This window comes from Camponotus vicinus, unplaced genomic scaffold (genome assembly GCF_025532165.1).
Source record: "Camponotus vicinus isolate PSW18456_S1 unplaced genomic scaffold, iyCamVici1.0 SCAF_6, whole genome shotgun sequence".
Taxonomy (NCBI): domain Eukaryota; kingdom Metazoa; phylum Arthropoda; class Insecta; order Hymenoptera; family Formicidae; genus Camponotus; species Camponotus vicinus.
In genome coordinates this window covers 1,455,753-1,470,899 of record NW_028141978.1, presented here as the reverse complement: position 1 = coordinate 1,470,899, position 15,147 = coordinate 1,455,753, and the positions used below count along the sequence as shown (strand labels likewise).

Below are 15,147 nucleotides of genomic sequence, written 5' to 3'. Positions count from 1 at the left end.
GAGCTAAGTGAATTTATCAAATACGTCTCGTATTTTTGCAAAAATACAAGAACAACTTCTTCCAATTACTTATCTGAAAATTACCTGAAAGTAATGAATCTTAAATTATAGAACTTTACGCGATTGGTGAATGTATTGCCTTAGTATGACAAATATCCTATCTTTGTGAGTAATTGCAATTTGTTTGAGTGAATATTCGATATATTATTAATCATCACCATTGAAGTCTTAATACCATTCCATCGAATTTACTTAGGGATATTGGATAAGGAAAATTGAACGTAGCGATCGAAACGAAAATAAAGAATAATAAACACTGAACAAAAAAATTACAAGCTCATGTTCTCCTGGACAATACATTCAGTCATTTGGCGAATCTCCTGACATATACTAGCTCTTTCAATAGTATCGCTTTCTTCACAAGCATTCAATTCTTACAAACATGAAGACGTACTGGAATAAAAAGTCTAAATTAAAGAATTCAAAACGTGGTGAGAAAAATATGAATAATACAATTATTTGTTTTATTTCTTTTTTTCAAACATCATTAAATGAATGGCGTATATCCGGCGATATTGCAGGACGTCGTAAATGCTTAACATACAATATAAAAAGATACATGAACCGATGGTTGAACGCTTATTGCAAGAACACGGGTCTGCACGGTTTTCGTTATATAACGATGGATAGAGCGACGGTGATCGACAGTGCGTTTTGGTCTGTGGTAAGAAATGGAATTTATCCTTGTGATCTCTAAAAATGAGGAGCTTGAGAAAACTTGTCCTCTCGGTAGGTTTGTATATTATCCATCATATTCTGCGTTATACTCATGCTACGTTTATGGGATCATTATGCCAACAATCCCATAGTAACGTCCATCGATACGACGAATCCGATATGGACAGTGCCTTTTCCGGGCATCACGATATGCAATAATAATAAAGTTTATGGTCCGCACGCCGACAATATCACCAAAAGCTTGTAAGATATTGCAATCTTGTTTTTCTTTCTCTCTCTTTCTCAGTTCAATCAACTTTAGATGAACGGAGCTAAAGAGCAACATGGTATCCCTAAAAAGTATATCCTTAAATTGATACAATATATTGCGCGATTCGATAGATATACGAATGGGTTCAGCATAGAGGACAGCAACAAATTTTTCTTTTCCCTCGTAAAGCTGATACGGCCTGATAAGAATTTAATGAACAATGTAACTGCGAGGGAGATTTTTAATAGTCTTAACACGACGGTCGAAATGCTCATGGAGCGGGTAAGTTTCTCGAAAATGATTACTTCAATTAATTCACATTTATTTATAATGCACAATGATATAGAAATCTTTATAAATCAATAATAATAATAATATATTGCTCGCGCACACAGTTAATGCAGCCTTGCAGCGCATTATTGGTGAGATGCGTTTGGATGGGACAGATTTACGATTGCAACAAGATCTTCAAAAGAGTCAAAACCAGGGAGGGTTTTTGCTGCGCCTTCAATTCCCATTACAATTTGAACGTCAAGCACAAGTAATTCTCGCGGATACGTCACACTTACTCGAGATAATCAACTGTCAGATAATTGTTCGTTCGAAATTTCAGCAAAATCGGTGAAAAGATGCACAATTCGCTGCATTTTAATTCCGTCAATTTCGACATTACCTCCACAGACCTACCGGGTGTGCGCAAAATTCTGGTAATTATCATATTAATTAAGGGTGGTGTCTAGGGACATCTCAGCAAACGCCAAGTAACAATTATATAACGGCTAGTTATAATTTCTCTCACTCGACAATTTAGATATAATGTAACACACGTGTTATATAACTGTTACTGGTGTTTGTTAGGGTAGATATAAAAAGGGGGCACTTTTGGTTTATAGAAAGCGCCGGGGAGCGGTCGCGATGTGGGACTTTCGGTTGCCTTAAACGTCGAGGGTAACACGTACAAGGCTAATTCGCGCCCTTACATAGGGGCCTCTGTGATGATACACGACCCGATTGATTTTCCCGATATTGGTACACACACAGTGTCTGTGTTACCTGATCACGTTTTGGTGATAACTGTCTCCAGTACTTCCATCAAAAGCATGGAAAGTTTGCGATATCTTCCTATAGAAAAACGTCTGTGCTATTTCGACGAAGAGGTAAATAAATCCGACTTTGGTTCTCTGCCACAAAAATATTTATGACACACGATATTTATGCATAGATACCGGGTGAAACTCGTTACAGCTATCAATCATGTGTATCGGAATGCCTAGCGAAAAACATTCAGCGATTATGCGGCTGTTTGCCGTTTTATTATCCGGAGATGCGTAAGTTTCTATGCATGCGAGATTATAAATGTTTAAATATCATTAACAGATCAGTTATATGATACTAATATATTTTTTAAAATTTAATTTTTAATATTACATTTAATAAGAGCAAAAGTACTTTGCGTCCAGATTCTTTGTGTGATAATTTAGAATATTATCTTTAATGCGTTGACAGACGTAGGAGTAAGGACATGTTTTCTACCCGATCTTGATTGCCTTTTGAACATTCGAAGTATGAAAACAATTTTTGATCATATACATTGTATTTTATATATCGTAATTAAACATTATATAAGATTTATAGGAAAGTACTAATTAGTTTCTCAATTTAAGGGAAACCAGAGTACTGGAAGATGAAAACTTGTAGAAAGTGTCTACCCCAATGTACCGATATAATGTATCATATCAATCTAGAAGATGTTAAGATGGATGATGTGACTTACGATTCCGATATATCGTAAGTCTACTCGTTTCTCTAATGAGGAAAATTTCTTTTTTTTCTGTCTCGTAATAAATATTATTCGTATTATTAATTTACTATTATAAATTACTATTAGATAGATAGATAAATAGATAGATAGATAGATAGATATCTTTAGTAATTCCCCTTAGAATTACAGTTCGTATTCAATCATCTTAATATATATATATATATATATATATATATATATATATATATATATATCCTCCTTTCTTCTGGCCTGCTTCTCTCCACTTTTTCCACACTTTCTTATCTTCCTCTTATCAATCTCTTCCCTCTTCCCTTTTCCCTTATCTAACCATTCCTCCCCCTTCTTTCCTTTATCTCCAAACTCTATACCACCCCTCTATACCCCTTCTGTTTAACTCCTTTCTTTTCAAACCCCCCCCCCCCTTAAATCTGCTCTCACATCGGTTACTTCTCCTATGGCTATTCCGCTCCCTTCCTCTGCCTCTGCTTCCTCACACTCTCTACTTCCTCCTCCTCTCTCTTTTCCCTCCTTACTATGGCCTCCGCAACTTTTTCTCTTCCTACTGCCTCTTCCTTTTCCATTTCCTCTACTCTTATCAATCTCCTTATTCCTTTCCTCATTACCTCCAGATCTGCTTCGCTCTTCTCCAGATACAGATTCTCTTCCCTGCTCTCCGATTCCTCTTCTCTTCCCCTTTTCATAAATTACTATTAAATTACTCTTATAAATAAAAATAAATTTATTTGTATATTTTATAGACGTGGCTTGAATACAAGCAATCTATCTTTCTTGAATGTATTTTTCGGTGATCTGACGTACGTCGAGTATCGTAAGGAGAATATAATCAGTTGGGATTCGCTTCTCGGTGAGTGTGAATCTCCGTAACATGAAAGAAGCGATCTTTGAATTTAATTTTCATATAATTTAACTTATTCAAATTTAATAAAACCACACGCACGATTTATTTCAGCATCCTTCGGCGGGATTTTTGGTCTCTGTCTGGGCGGTTCCGTGATGAGCGTGATAGAATTGGTTTATTTCTCGATCAAACAATTTTTTAACAAAGTTTTACGACAGCCTCGTAAAAGACAAGAACGATCCCATACAAGTTTGCCGCCGGCATCGGAAATGTTTCTGTCGATTCCTGTGGCGAGGAGAGAAATTCAATTACAGAAACCACAAAGCCATAAGAAATCGAACGACAAGCGTGTCTTTGTTACGTGGTATCAACCAGCCTTTTATCAACGTGAAACGACAAACTATGACAACAAATATCATGATCGCGTTAAGTTTTAAGAATCTTTTCTAATATATTCTGATCAAGTCAATTATTGCGGCTAAGACAGCTGATCGATTTTTCTCAGATTAAGGAATATGCGTGTTTGTGTGAATAGAATTATAATTTTTATTATTATTAAAATAAGCAATGTTTTGTGATTATTCATTATATTATTTATTAAAGTTTTAAATGTATCAAGATTTGTAGATGTTTAGAACATCACTGTGTGTGACATATATTACAATATTATAATATATATTATAATATAAATATTTCATATATATATTATAATATAAATATTTCACTTAGCTTTAGCTCCCAGTTGTTGATTGAAATAAGCTCTCGGTCTCGCGTAGTTTCTGTTTATGTTATGCTGTGGAAGTAGCATTTAAATACACAGAGGAAGCAGGGATTCAGCAAGCAATAAAGTATGAAATTCATCGAGCTCGCTAGCGCATTCCAGAAAATCGCCCATAGACGAAATCTGTGAAAATATGAACAGGACGTCATATTCGCGATCCAGAAAATCGCCCATAGACGAAATCTGTGAAAATATGAACAGGACGTCATATTCGCGATCGATACGAAAAAAACATTACCTCCGGTGCGTGAGAAACGATGCATGTATTTAATTGTTTTAATAAAGAAACAATATTTTTGTGCGATGAAAGTTATGATTAAAACTCGCTTACCTTTCCATGAAGATCTCTTGGACTTTGGTGGGATTGCCGTCGTAAAAGAGGGTTGTGGCATTTCGACTCGATGCCAAATGAGTTGGCAGCTCGCCCACGAGGAACACGAAGGCAATGCCGACCAACGTAATCATTAATTTCGCTTGAACCTAACAAACCCCAATAAGGGAAGTAATAACGAAACTTATTTTTTTCACAATAAAACAAATTTTTAATATTATTTTATTTCAATAAAATTATTTTGCAAAACAATCTGCATTTAAAATGTGCTCATCGTTAAAAATGCAATAGAATAAAATTCAGGCGATTTTCATTGATATCAATATTTTTCGTGCGAATAATGCTCTAATATAAATTTATGGTTAAGTAATTTAAAGTCTAAATAATATATTTTTTTTAGATAATCAAGAATCTTTAGATAATTAAGGACGAATATTTTTTCTGTGTTTTTTAACATAAAAATCGCATGAATTCGTTCTTGGAAAAATGCAAATTGTTCATTATCTAGGAAAATAGCTCGTGTACGATACTATAAATTATAATAAAAACATTATCTGCGCCAAACGACGAGAAAGTTTTAATAATTGCTCTCGCGAAAACACGATTTTACGATGTACGGTTTTTGTACAAACTTTTCCAATTACGCGCGACAATAATGACTCGCGCGAGATTCTGTTTCCGGATACCGCTTGGTCTTCCAATGAGTTTCATGCAAATCGCATCCTGAGACGCTTTAAACCGGAGGAATACCGCTCGCTTAGATGCTCGAAAGTAGAATAGATTTTCAAGTAGTCTCGTAGAGCGAATTGTGATTCCAATTTCTAAAGTTTAGAACCGGAATACGTCTGGACGAGAGCGCTTTCTCAGCATCGGAACTAATTATGAAATTACCTCGATGATGTTTTGTTGTTTCAGGTATGGATAATCAATATTTTTACAGATTTTTGCCTGTGCAAAAATTATTTACGTACCCGCAGACGATCCCTTCGCGTGTGTTTTTACGTTTCAACAGCTGTTTCTACTTGAGAACTTTTTTCACAGAGTAGCACATGATGCCATTCGAATCGACCAAGAATATGGCCAGTATCACACCGGAATATTATAAATCGTAACCAATTCTGAAGATTGAACCATCTGCAAAGGCCATCTGGATACAATTTTGCCGATTGAAATTGAATTCGTGCAAAGAAATATCGTCTTTTGAGAAGTGCACACTGAGAAAAAAAATTGTAAACTTGATAAATATTTTCAACTAAATATTTTTTTAATTGAAATATTTAATATTAAGTTAAATAGATGTCATGTTAGATTTAATATATCATATTTAATTTAAATACTTAAATATTTCAATTAAGAAAATAATAATTAATAATAATTAGAAAATATTTAATCAAATTTACAATTTTTTTTGCTCACTGCAGAGGAAATTGTTTTCAAGCAAATTCACATTTTTGGATATTAAAATGTTTCGAGAAAGAAACTTTTTTCACGATTTACGACACGGTTCTTTACTTACTGCGAATGAAAAAAACTCGTTATCAGATCGCCGCAATTGTTACATATACATGAAGCAATATGGTATATTGATCAAAATAGCGAAGCACCTGGCGAACATCACCAACTTGCGTACAACTTGTTGGCTGCAGAACTTTGGTGGTTTGCATCTCGACAAGCTGCGTGAATCAAATTCTTGTTAAAGATTTTAATGCATATATTTAATTAGATATACATTTTACGCTTCCTTTCATCAATAAGACTCAAATAGATAAAAATAAATATTTATCTGCAAATTTACATATGAGAAAATAATTTTTATATTTTTACCTATAAACTATCATTAATCTATCCACGCTCACGCCTAATGCAGCCCAGATTGTGATATTCGAGGTAACGGAATCGATCGGAAAGTGAACAAACGCGTTGAAATCCAGCCATCCTTTGTAAAATCGAAAAATGCCTCGGGCTAGTGCGGAAAAGAAGAGCAGGATACAGGTGTCTAAATCCGAAGATGCCAATAATATAAAATGAAAAGATTAAAAATAAGAGAAAGAAAGAGAATTATATAGAATATTAAAATATAATCATATAAACAGCAAAAAAATACAAGAAACATTATTCTTTTTCTTAAATTTCTCCTCTTTATTGAATTATGCAATTGTCACCACAGAATAATTATGATTATTCTCTTGGAATGCGTAATAATAACGATGCGAGGCGCGAGGTGAAATTTCGTGCTGGTTCAATATACAAGTATATGCTTTCACCGACTTGATATTCACCGACCTGCCAAATTCGTGTACGTCGACGCTTTTAAGTGCATTTTCGTCTTCAAATTTCGACCACGAGATTCAGCGAGTTTCCGATTATCCCGAGTGCGGAGACTATGGGAATAATTACGATGTATTCGATAATGGCCCAGATGCTTGATTCGACCATCATCAGTCCATGATACTGTATATACTTGTTAGGGTATCTCAGAGATTTTGATCTGGAATCAATGTCGTTAGCATGGAACGCATTGCTGATCGCGCTCTACATCATGCATAGGATTGTCTCCATCTCCTTCCTTTTTCCTTAACGTCTGCATAGTACGCTCATATTGTACATCTCGGTGATGTTGAAATATGTGGGTCTCATCGCACCATTTGCCTCGTATTGGTGCACTCAGGACGAGAGGTCTTCTCGACCCATTTTCTTCGCTTGAGAAACTTTCGCAAAGGAAGAACTCTATTCCATTCTCGTGGGATATCGGATGACGGAGTGTTCTGTTAAACTGACGGAAAGCATGGTATTAGGCTCGATTTTTAGCTCCTGCGAGTCATCAGCTGAATTGAAGCCTGATGAACATCGAAGTTAGGATTACGAAGGCGGTAACTGAATCAGAAACTTACAGAAACTTACCGATTAGGCGTGCCAATTCGAACAGCGAGACGATTCGCACGCAAAATGCTCTTCGGGTGTGTCGCTTCTGCTCTCCAGTAAGTAAATAGAAAATGTCTTAATAATTTTCAACTTTAAATTTTAATAAGTATACATTATATGTAATCCATTTTTGGATTAGAATAATGTATACTTATTAAAACGAATGAGTAATAATTACAATTTATTAACTTATCGATTTACATAAATAAATCGCAGCCTTTCTAAATACCAGACTTTCAAACGGATTCCGATAAGCGAGATATTCGCATCGCAAATACAATTTCCATCTCAAAATATTATTGATATTCGTAAAGCGGAAAATGTGAATAAAAGGTCACGTACTTCTAAAAGCTCTCGCATGCGTGCAAAAGCTTTTAAATGTTTCAACAAACTATCACATTCAATTTTTCCTATTTTATCTTTATTTGTAAATTAAACTATAGTATATTTGTTCTATTAACGCGCATACTTCAAATATAATTCAGCATTTTTAGCTCGGTATCAGAATCAAACGTTGGATTGTTCGAATCTGTCTACCTATCTCTTTCTGATATCCTCGCTTAATACATGTCTGAGAAAACAGCGGTAACTCTTGCGTTACCAACGACGATCATCTTTGAAAGTCATTGGTTTTTTTCTAATTCGCGTGATGCGCATAAAATTAATCTATTTATACCGAATGATTGAAATAGATAATATTGATAATTTTTCAAAATTAAATTTAAAATATTGCGCCGCGCTTGGAAAATAAATCGATTAGCTCGTTTCAGTCAAAATTGAATTTTGACGCGTATCGAAAGATTCGCAGTCTATTGAAAGATACTCAAGAATATTGCGAGCGACACGTCATAGATATACTGAATATCAACGAAATTCTGTAAAAACGAAAGTCGATAAAAACTGCCATATTTGGAGAGGGGTTTGCTCACCGATAATCCTGCGATAATGGATACGCAAATAGTGCGTACGTGGAATGATACACATCGTCGCAAACGTTAGCCGCGATCGATTAAGCATTCGCTGATAAGGACTTGTCGAAGCCTCGAGCGAAAAATCTCGGATATGTCTCTTGGAATTTACGACATCTCGAATGCCGATCGAGGATTGACGGCGATATTTTTGTTCGGGACGGATGCACGCATCATCACGTCTTGTTGTTACACGTGACAACCTTTGGGATTATTTAATAGTTTATCGTACACGCGCCGCATCGCAAAAAGCCTCCTTACGCGGCTACAACGGTCAGCTTTGATGTATCCATGGAAACAACCGCGATAACCATTATCGATCGTATATCGGCCACGACCACTTTCAGTCACCCTCGCGACATTAAATTAATGATATCGAAAATTTAGGGCATAACATATTCTTTGCAACGCCTCGTCGTGCAAAGCGCGGGACCTGATTTTCGATCGCAGAGTCGAAAATCTATCGTTCATTTTGTGCCTCCGCCTTCCCGGCGATAATTAGATATTGAAATATTATTAATTCCCACGTATGTATCCTTTGAACAGCGAAATCTAATACATTGTCAAACAAATTGAAACTTCCCGAACATAACAAGTTTATAACGTTCAATATCTTGACGAGATTCCAATAATTTATGTATATACATACGTATTAAATATGTAACATTATTATTTATTTAATTTATTTATATTTATATTTATTAAATTTAACTTTATTATTTATTTAACTTATCTATATTTCAAATGAAATCAACAGAATTATTTCATAATCACACAGTTATATTATAACTAATGTATAAATTTCATTGAGAAATTTATTATCTTTAATTAAAGTATGTGTGATGCATATTAGCTTATAATTTTATTACAAACTATTATTATATATTTTAAAATCTCATTATTTTACAAAAAATAAGTTTAATTACGGTCTCATGGAGACTAATCATGAATCTTTTCATTTTATACAAATAATATCATTTCACGAATCCATTTTTTTCGAAAATTTTCCTTTTATCCGCAAATTCATATATTTTTTTCTTATGCTAAACATTACAAAGCGTGCGCGTCATTTAGTTTTTTTTATTATGTAATAACATAATTTTATTTAATATTTATATATATTTAAATATATAAATATATATATATTTAAGTATATATAAATAATATATAAATAAATAATATATAAATAAAATAATTTATCATATTTTCAATATTAAATATATAATATTATAATCTGTCTCTTTCTTCTTCTTCTTCTTCTGCTTTTTCTCTTCTTTCTCTCTCTCTTATTAATATTACATATAAATTACCATCATTCACCGTCACCATCACCAGCATCACTAGCATCACCACCGCCACCGTCAATCGAACACACGGAAAAATGGCAACGACAGATTCGATTAATGCGACTTAAAACAACATTTCAGGCTTTTTTATTATGAATGATGATGATATGTACATTTTAATTAAAAAATCACCTTGTGATAATTGAATAATATAAATAAATTAAATTGAAATATAAATTGTTTTTTATATCATTAGATTTTATATCGAAATAGTATATTTGGAACAATATTGTTTCATGAAACGATATTTGATCTTGAATGCGGAAATAAATTTTTCTCTCAGAGAGAAAAAAATATTATTTCTGAAAAAAAGATAGTTATGATTGCCTAAATGTTTCAAAAGTGGGAATTTTATGGACGTACAGGAATTTGAAAAATCTGATAAACGTACATGATTTATGAATACCAGCAACGAGAAATTTTAATTCTCGATAAGCGGATTGCATCCTTGGAGTTTTTATCCGCCGGGATTTTTTGGAATTTATGATATATCGTACTGGAAAATAGTAGCGTTTTTTCTAGTACCTAGAAAAAAAAGATCCGGAAAAGATAACTGTAATTTTAGCATGTAAAGTTGTGCGACACACATAACGAATCGCAATAATCGTCTTCGACGAAACAGCACGTGCCTTTACTTATTAATGCATTTAATTAAAAGTTCATGCTTAGTTTTACGCGGTTCGTTTACACGGCAACGGGGGTCGCTTCTCCTGTTTCTCCACGTGCCATCGTACGATGTTTAACTCCTCCACATCATGGACGCGCGGACGCACACAGGAATTCCACTTTCGTGACGGTTCGCAATTTCAATGACTACTCGAGTCTGCGTTCGCATCGTCGATCACACTTAATGACGTTTGGAATTTATTGCAAAGCAACGCAGATGAAGTCCATTTGAAATTCGTACGATTCTATTCATATGAGTTATATGAACAGAATAGAACGATATATTTCAAAACAAAAAAAAAACGAAGGTGAATTGAACGTGATTTTGTGTTTCCACTGGAGAACACGTTGCACTTCAGAATCGATTTGTTAATGCAATTATCCTTGATTTAACGTATAGAATTATGGAAACAAGTTCCGCAAATGCAGACTTTAATTTCGTATGTGCGCGGCTATATTTATTTGCAGATCTTTGCATCGTCCGACAGTATGCGACAACGATTTATCCCCGGATTTTGCGTAAGAAAGCGCGCGCCAGCGGAGATAACAATTTAGAATCCTATTCAAATCCCTTTGCCACTTTAAAAGTGAAATTTATCGAGCGACGCCAGCAGGGACCCAGGAAAGAACGTGCCTGCCGAGTAAATTTTTATTGTGAGTCACAAATAACGTGGGTGTAACAGCATTTAGCTTTACTGTGTTTCATCTCCTCTATATCTCTTCTTTCATCTTTTTTTTCTATATTACCCCTATTTTATGTGTGGGCGTCTGTTCGGCTTTCGTCGCGTCATCCACGATGAAATCTAAAAAAATTTGTAAGTGAAATACTTTTCGTGTAACGAGAGACGTCTATTTTTTTTCGTCGAAACATTCTTTGTAGTTTTCTATCCCCCCGATAATCGGTTAAAACTCAACAGTTCGTGACCACGCAAAGCCATTTCGTGATTATAATTATAAAATTATCCTAATGACGCTTGTCGTCAAAAAATCCTTTATTCGTAACTCTACTATTTATAGAAGATGTACCCGATGTATTTCAATATCATAAATTCGATATATATAAAATATTTCAAAATCCTATTATCATAAAAGAGCATCCCGAATATCCTTTTAATGATAGATCCCTTAGCCGCTTTGAAGTCAATCTTATGCGATAAAATTGAGAAATAATTATTTATTACAATTTTTTAAATTTTTGCATTATATGTATATATTGTAACTAAAATTAAGATTGAAATTAAAGTAAATTTTAATTAATTAAAATTAATTAAAAATCGTGATTTCATTCTTCAAAATTTATTTTGCTAAAAGCTTTATAATTCGAAAATTATTAATACTTTGAGAAAAATTAGTCAAGAATCTATCATTAAAACCCATATCCAGCAATATCGGAATGCCCTGTGCGTACATATGTACGAAATCTAGATTAATTTTTATCTATTTTTATCTATTTTTTTATCTATTTTTATCTATTTTTTTTCATGTCTCCCAAATGCGTAAACATTTATAGTTTTCCCCAATTCACCCCAATTCATCTTTAATTTTGTATCGTCATTAAATACGAGGTCAGTCATTTAATCGTTTTTTCATTCAATATGTCCGTGTAGCCAATATATATGGCTTTCTAGTAGCGTCAATTTAATTGAATTTTCAAATCAACAGCAACAATCGCTCGGCGTATTGTGATACGTCATCTATCTGTTCTCTCGTCTCTGGATAAAATTCCTGCGCAGTTCATGCCGAAGTCTCGCTTACGTGGCTCTTAATTACCTCGAAACCTTGCCTTCTTCATACAAAGATGTTGGAACGCGATTTATCTGCATCGCGGCGATGCATCGCATTTCGCCTCTCTCTCTCTCTTTTTCTCTCTCGTCACAACTTAGCAAAAAAAGGAAAAAAAATGAGTAAGCGTAGCGATAATGAAGAAAGGTGATATTGTCGATGTATTGTCTTCACGACCCAGAAATTCTCCTCGCCTCGACGAACTCTCGAGAGGGTCACCGATCTGTGAATAGGACCTCGCCACCCCCGCGCCTATTTCTGTCCCTCGCGTTACTTATCATCAATCCTTTATTTATCGTGTCAGCTCTCTCTTTCCCTGTGTCTGTCTCTCTCTTAAGGCTGCTGATACGGAGAAGTGATCAGTCAGGCTCAATCAAGAGTTCGATCGATCTGCCAATCATCGAGTCGAGTATGCGACGCACTTGTCACTTGCTCGATCGTGCAAATGTGGGTGTATTATTCCGGAATGCGCTGACGTAATTGTGCGTAATCGTAAGTTTAGATAATTATTATGCATGTACAGATATATATATATATATATATATATATATATATACATCGTAATAAGTTTGAGATTAATTAACGAAGGAGCAACAAGTAGAAAGAGAAAATCTACGATGATAGCGCGAAAAGTGATTTGATTGAAAGGATCAAGGATTAACTTCTATATTTCTTTTCTAAAGATAACTCTCAAAGCTTGGATCCTAAAAAAACGGATAAAAAAACGGAAGAAAGAATTCACGGAATAATCGGTTCGAAAATAACTGAAACTTTATTGGACATTGTATGTCGCCAACCCTCTTTCAGGTGCAATTAATTGAAAAGTGGATGAAAAGAAAGGAAGGTCGGACTTTGTTGAGCGTTCAGAGGAAACTTCTAACTTCAAAGGTTTCGACGACGAAGTTGATGAACAAAGGCCGCGTTGTATTAAGAAGTCGCTCACAAACACATCCGTATCATAATCCACGATATTATAACGTGACACCTCGGAAAAAATACCGAAGGATAAAAAATAATTTTCTGCACACCCTTGAAAATTCGTGGATATCGATTTATGAAAACAAGAAACTGTCATCTCTTTTTCTCCTCCTTTTTCTATCTCTCTCTTTCATTCACTTAACGCTAACGTAAGACTTAATAACTTTTATACTAGAAGTGTTGCGCAATTGGTAATATTACATAAATAAAACTCCTACGGAATGCGTGGGGGAATAAAATGTTCTACGACAATTTGAGACAGTTCTGAGCGAGCCTAGTTTAATCAGTTTAATCGAAGCATAATGCCCATGTGTCCTTATCATCGCCAACCCCGTAGCTTAAGGTAACGGCATGCCATGGATTAACTGCAACTGGATGTTATCGATGTTCGCTGGAGGCTGTTGCTCTTATCGCGAAGCTGTTTTGCCACCGTTCGCTCGCAGCCCTCCATGTGCGTCAATCGATCCTCCATAGAACAAGAAGGCCGAAACCATAAGGTCAAGTTAAGTGCTTAAATATTTCTCCTTGATATTGACTCTTTATTCTTTTTAATACCAGGGAATTAAAATAATTGCGGGAAACTGTCTCCTCAGCGAATATTTTTCGTTAATTAACGATAATATTCGTACACGTGCAAAAAAACTCCCCGCATTTTAAAATATTAAAAACTTTCTTGATATAAAATGCTTCTCGCTCTTTTATCACAATTTCCGACTGTGGAAAATTTTTCAACTTCTTTTTATCGAAAAATTTTTCGCGCCAAGTTTCGTTATTTAAGGCGAAATAATTATGATAATTTCTATTTGGAGACGTAACAGAATGATTGTCTCATAATAATTATTTTAATGCGTAATGATCATATTGCTTTACGGATTTATTTTGTGTCTCGTCGCTTCGATGATCGCGGTTTTAAATGTCAATTACCTTATCTAATGTTGAGGACGTGCACAGTTTAAACAGTGCAGTGTTAAACATGTTTCGTAAGCTAATTAATTCCGTAACTCGACCTCTCTTAGAAAATTCAGGAAACTATCGACACCGTTATTGCCTGCATAATAGTTCGCTCGTAGTCATATTAATATCTAACTTGTTTGTTGCAAGTGTACGAAATATCTGTGAATTGTTCCACATCATAGCATCCAACTTTCCCGATAGAACGAAGAATAGCTTTTTATCGCCATATCCACATATTAAGCAAACAATCGATCTGATGAATTCCCGAGATTATCGAAGGCCATATGGCGTTGAAATGCCTGCAAAACATCCAAATTGATTCTATTCGAATGTTAGAGACCGATAAATTTTACTTTGATAGAAAACTAAAGAGACATTAAAATGAGACATTTTTATTAAGAAGTAATATTGAATGAAATAATCTTGTATATATATATATATATATATATATATGAAATATATGTAATTTGGCGAAAGAAAGACTTCACAAACTCTGTTGCAATATTTCATATAAATTTTTCGTTATAAAAATGTACCGGTTAATAACGCGAGGAAAAGAAAAATTTCAATCCGCAAGATGAAACTTTGCGTCAACAGAGCTTCACGGAAACATTCTTCTCTATTTCTTGGATTTATTTTGGAATTATTTATCAGTCCCTTAGACGCGATGCACGTATTCATACACATCGCTCAAATTAAGAAGAAACGAGATCTTGGCTGAGACCGGACGAGCTCCTTGTTACCAAGGACCTTCAATTACTTTTTCCCTCTCGAGTCCTTTCACGACGG

The 15,147-nt window shown here is 34.5% G+C and overlaps 2 protein-coding genes across 2 annotated transcripts; one reads left to right on the top strand and one right to left on the bottom strand.

Moving 5' to 3' along the window:
• Positions 1-200: 200 nt before the first annotated feature.
• On the top strand, positions 201-4,665 carry LOC145973289 (sodium channel protein Nach). The gene is made up of 12 exons (XM_083102557.1): positions 201-491; positions 582-724; positions 794-981; positions 1,120-1,270; positions 1,384-1,529; positions 1,602-1,695; positions 1,882-2,145; positions 2,211-2,316; positions 2,495-2,551; positions 2,653-2,776; positions 3,530-3,636; positions 3,742-4,665. Exons 1-12 carry the CDS (start codon positions 443-445, stop codon positions 4,065-4,067), a joined length of 1,755 nt encoding a protein of 584 aa, XP_082958683.1. The 5' UTR covers positions 201-442; the 3' UTR covers positions 4,068-4,665.
• LOC145973174 (uncharacterized) lies at positions 4,200-8,920 on the bottom strand. The gene is given in 11 exon segments (XM_083102412.1): positions 4,200-4,534; positions 4,743-4,891; positions 5,710-5,835; positions 5,837-5,956; positions 6,245-6,248; positions 6,308-6,415; positions 6,567-6,759; positions 7,026-7,077; positions 7,080-7,515; positions 7,644-7,710; positions 8,594-8,920. Coding segments are annotated over 9 exon segments (975 nt in total). The 5' UTR covers positions 7,182-7,515; positions 7,644-7,710; positions 8,594-8,920; the 3' UTR covers positions 4,200-4,413.
• Between the last annotated feature and the right edge of the window lie 6,227 nt (positions 8,921-15,147).

Bases quoted from the DNA above. Each gene is read 5' to 3' on its own strand.
- LOC145973289 (XM_083102557.1), top strand. From the start codon at position 443: ATGAAGACGTACTGGAATAAAAAGTCTAAATTAAAGAATTCAAAACGT. The intron at 1,530-1,601 runs GTAATTCTCGCG...TCGAAATTTCAG, and splicing joins AATTTGAACGTCAAGCACAA to CAAAATCGGTGAAAAGATGC. The intron at 2,777-3,529 runs GTAAGTCTACTC...TATATTTTATAG, and splicing joins ACTTACGATTCCGATATATC to ACGTGGCTTGAATACAAGCA.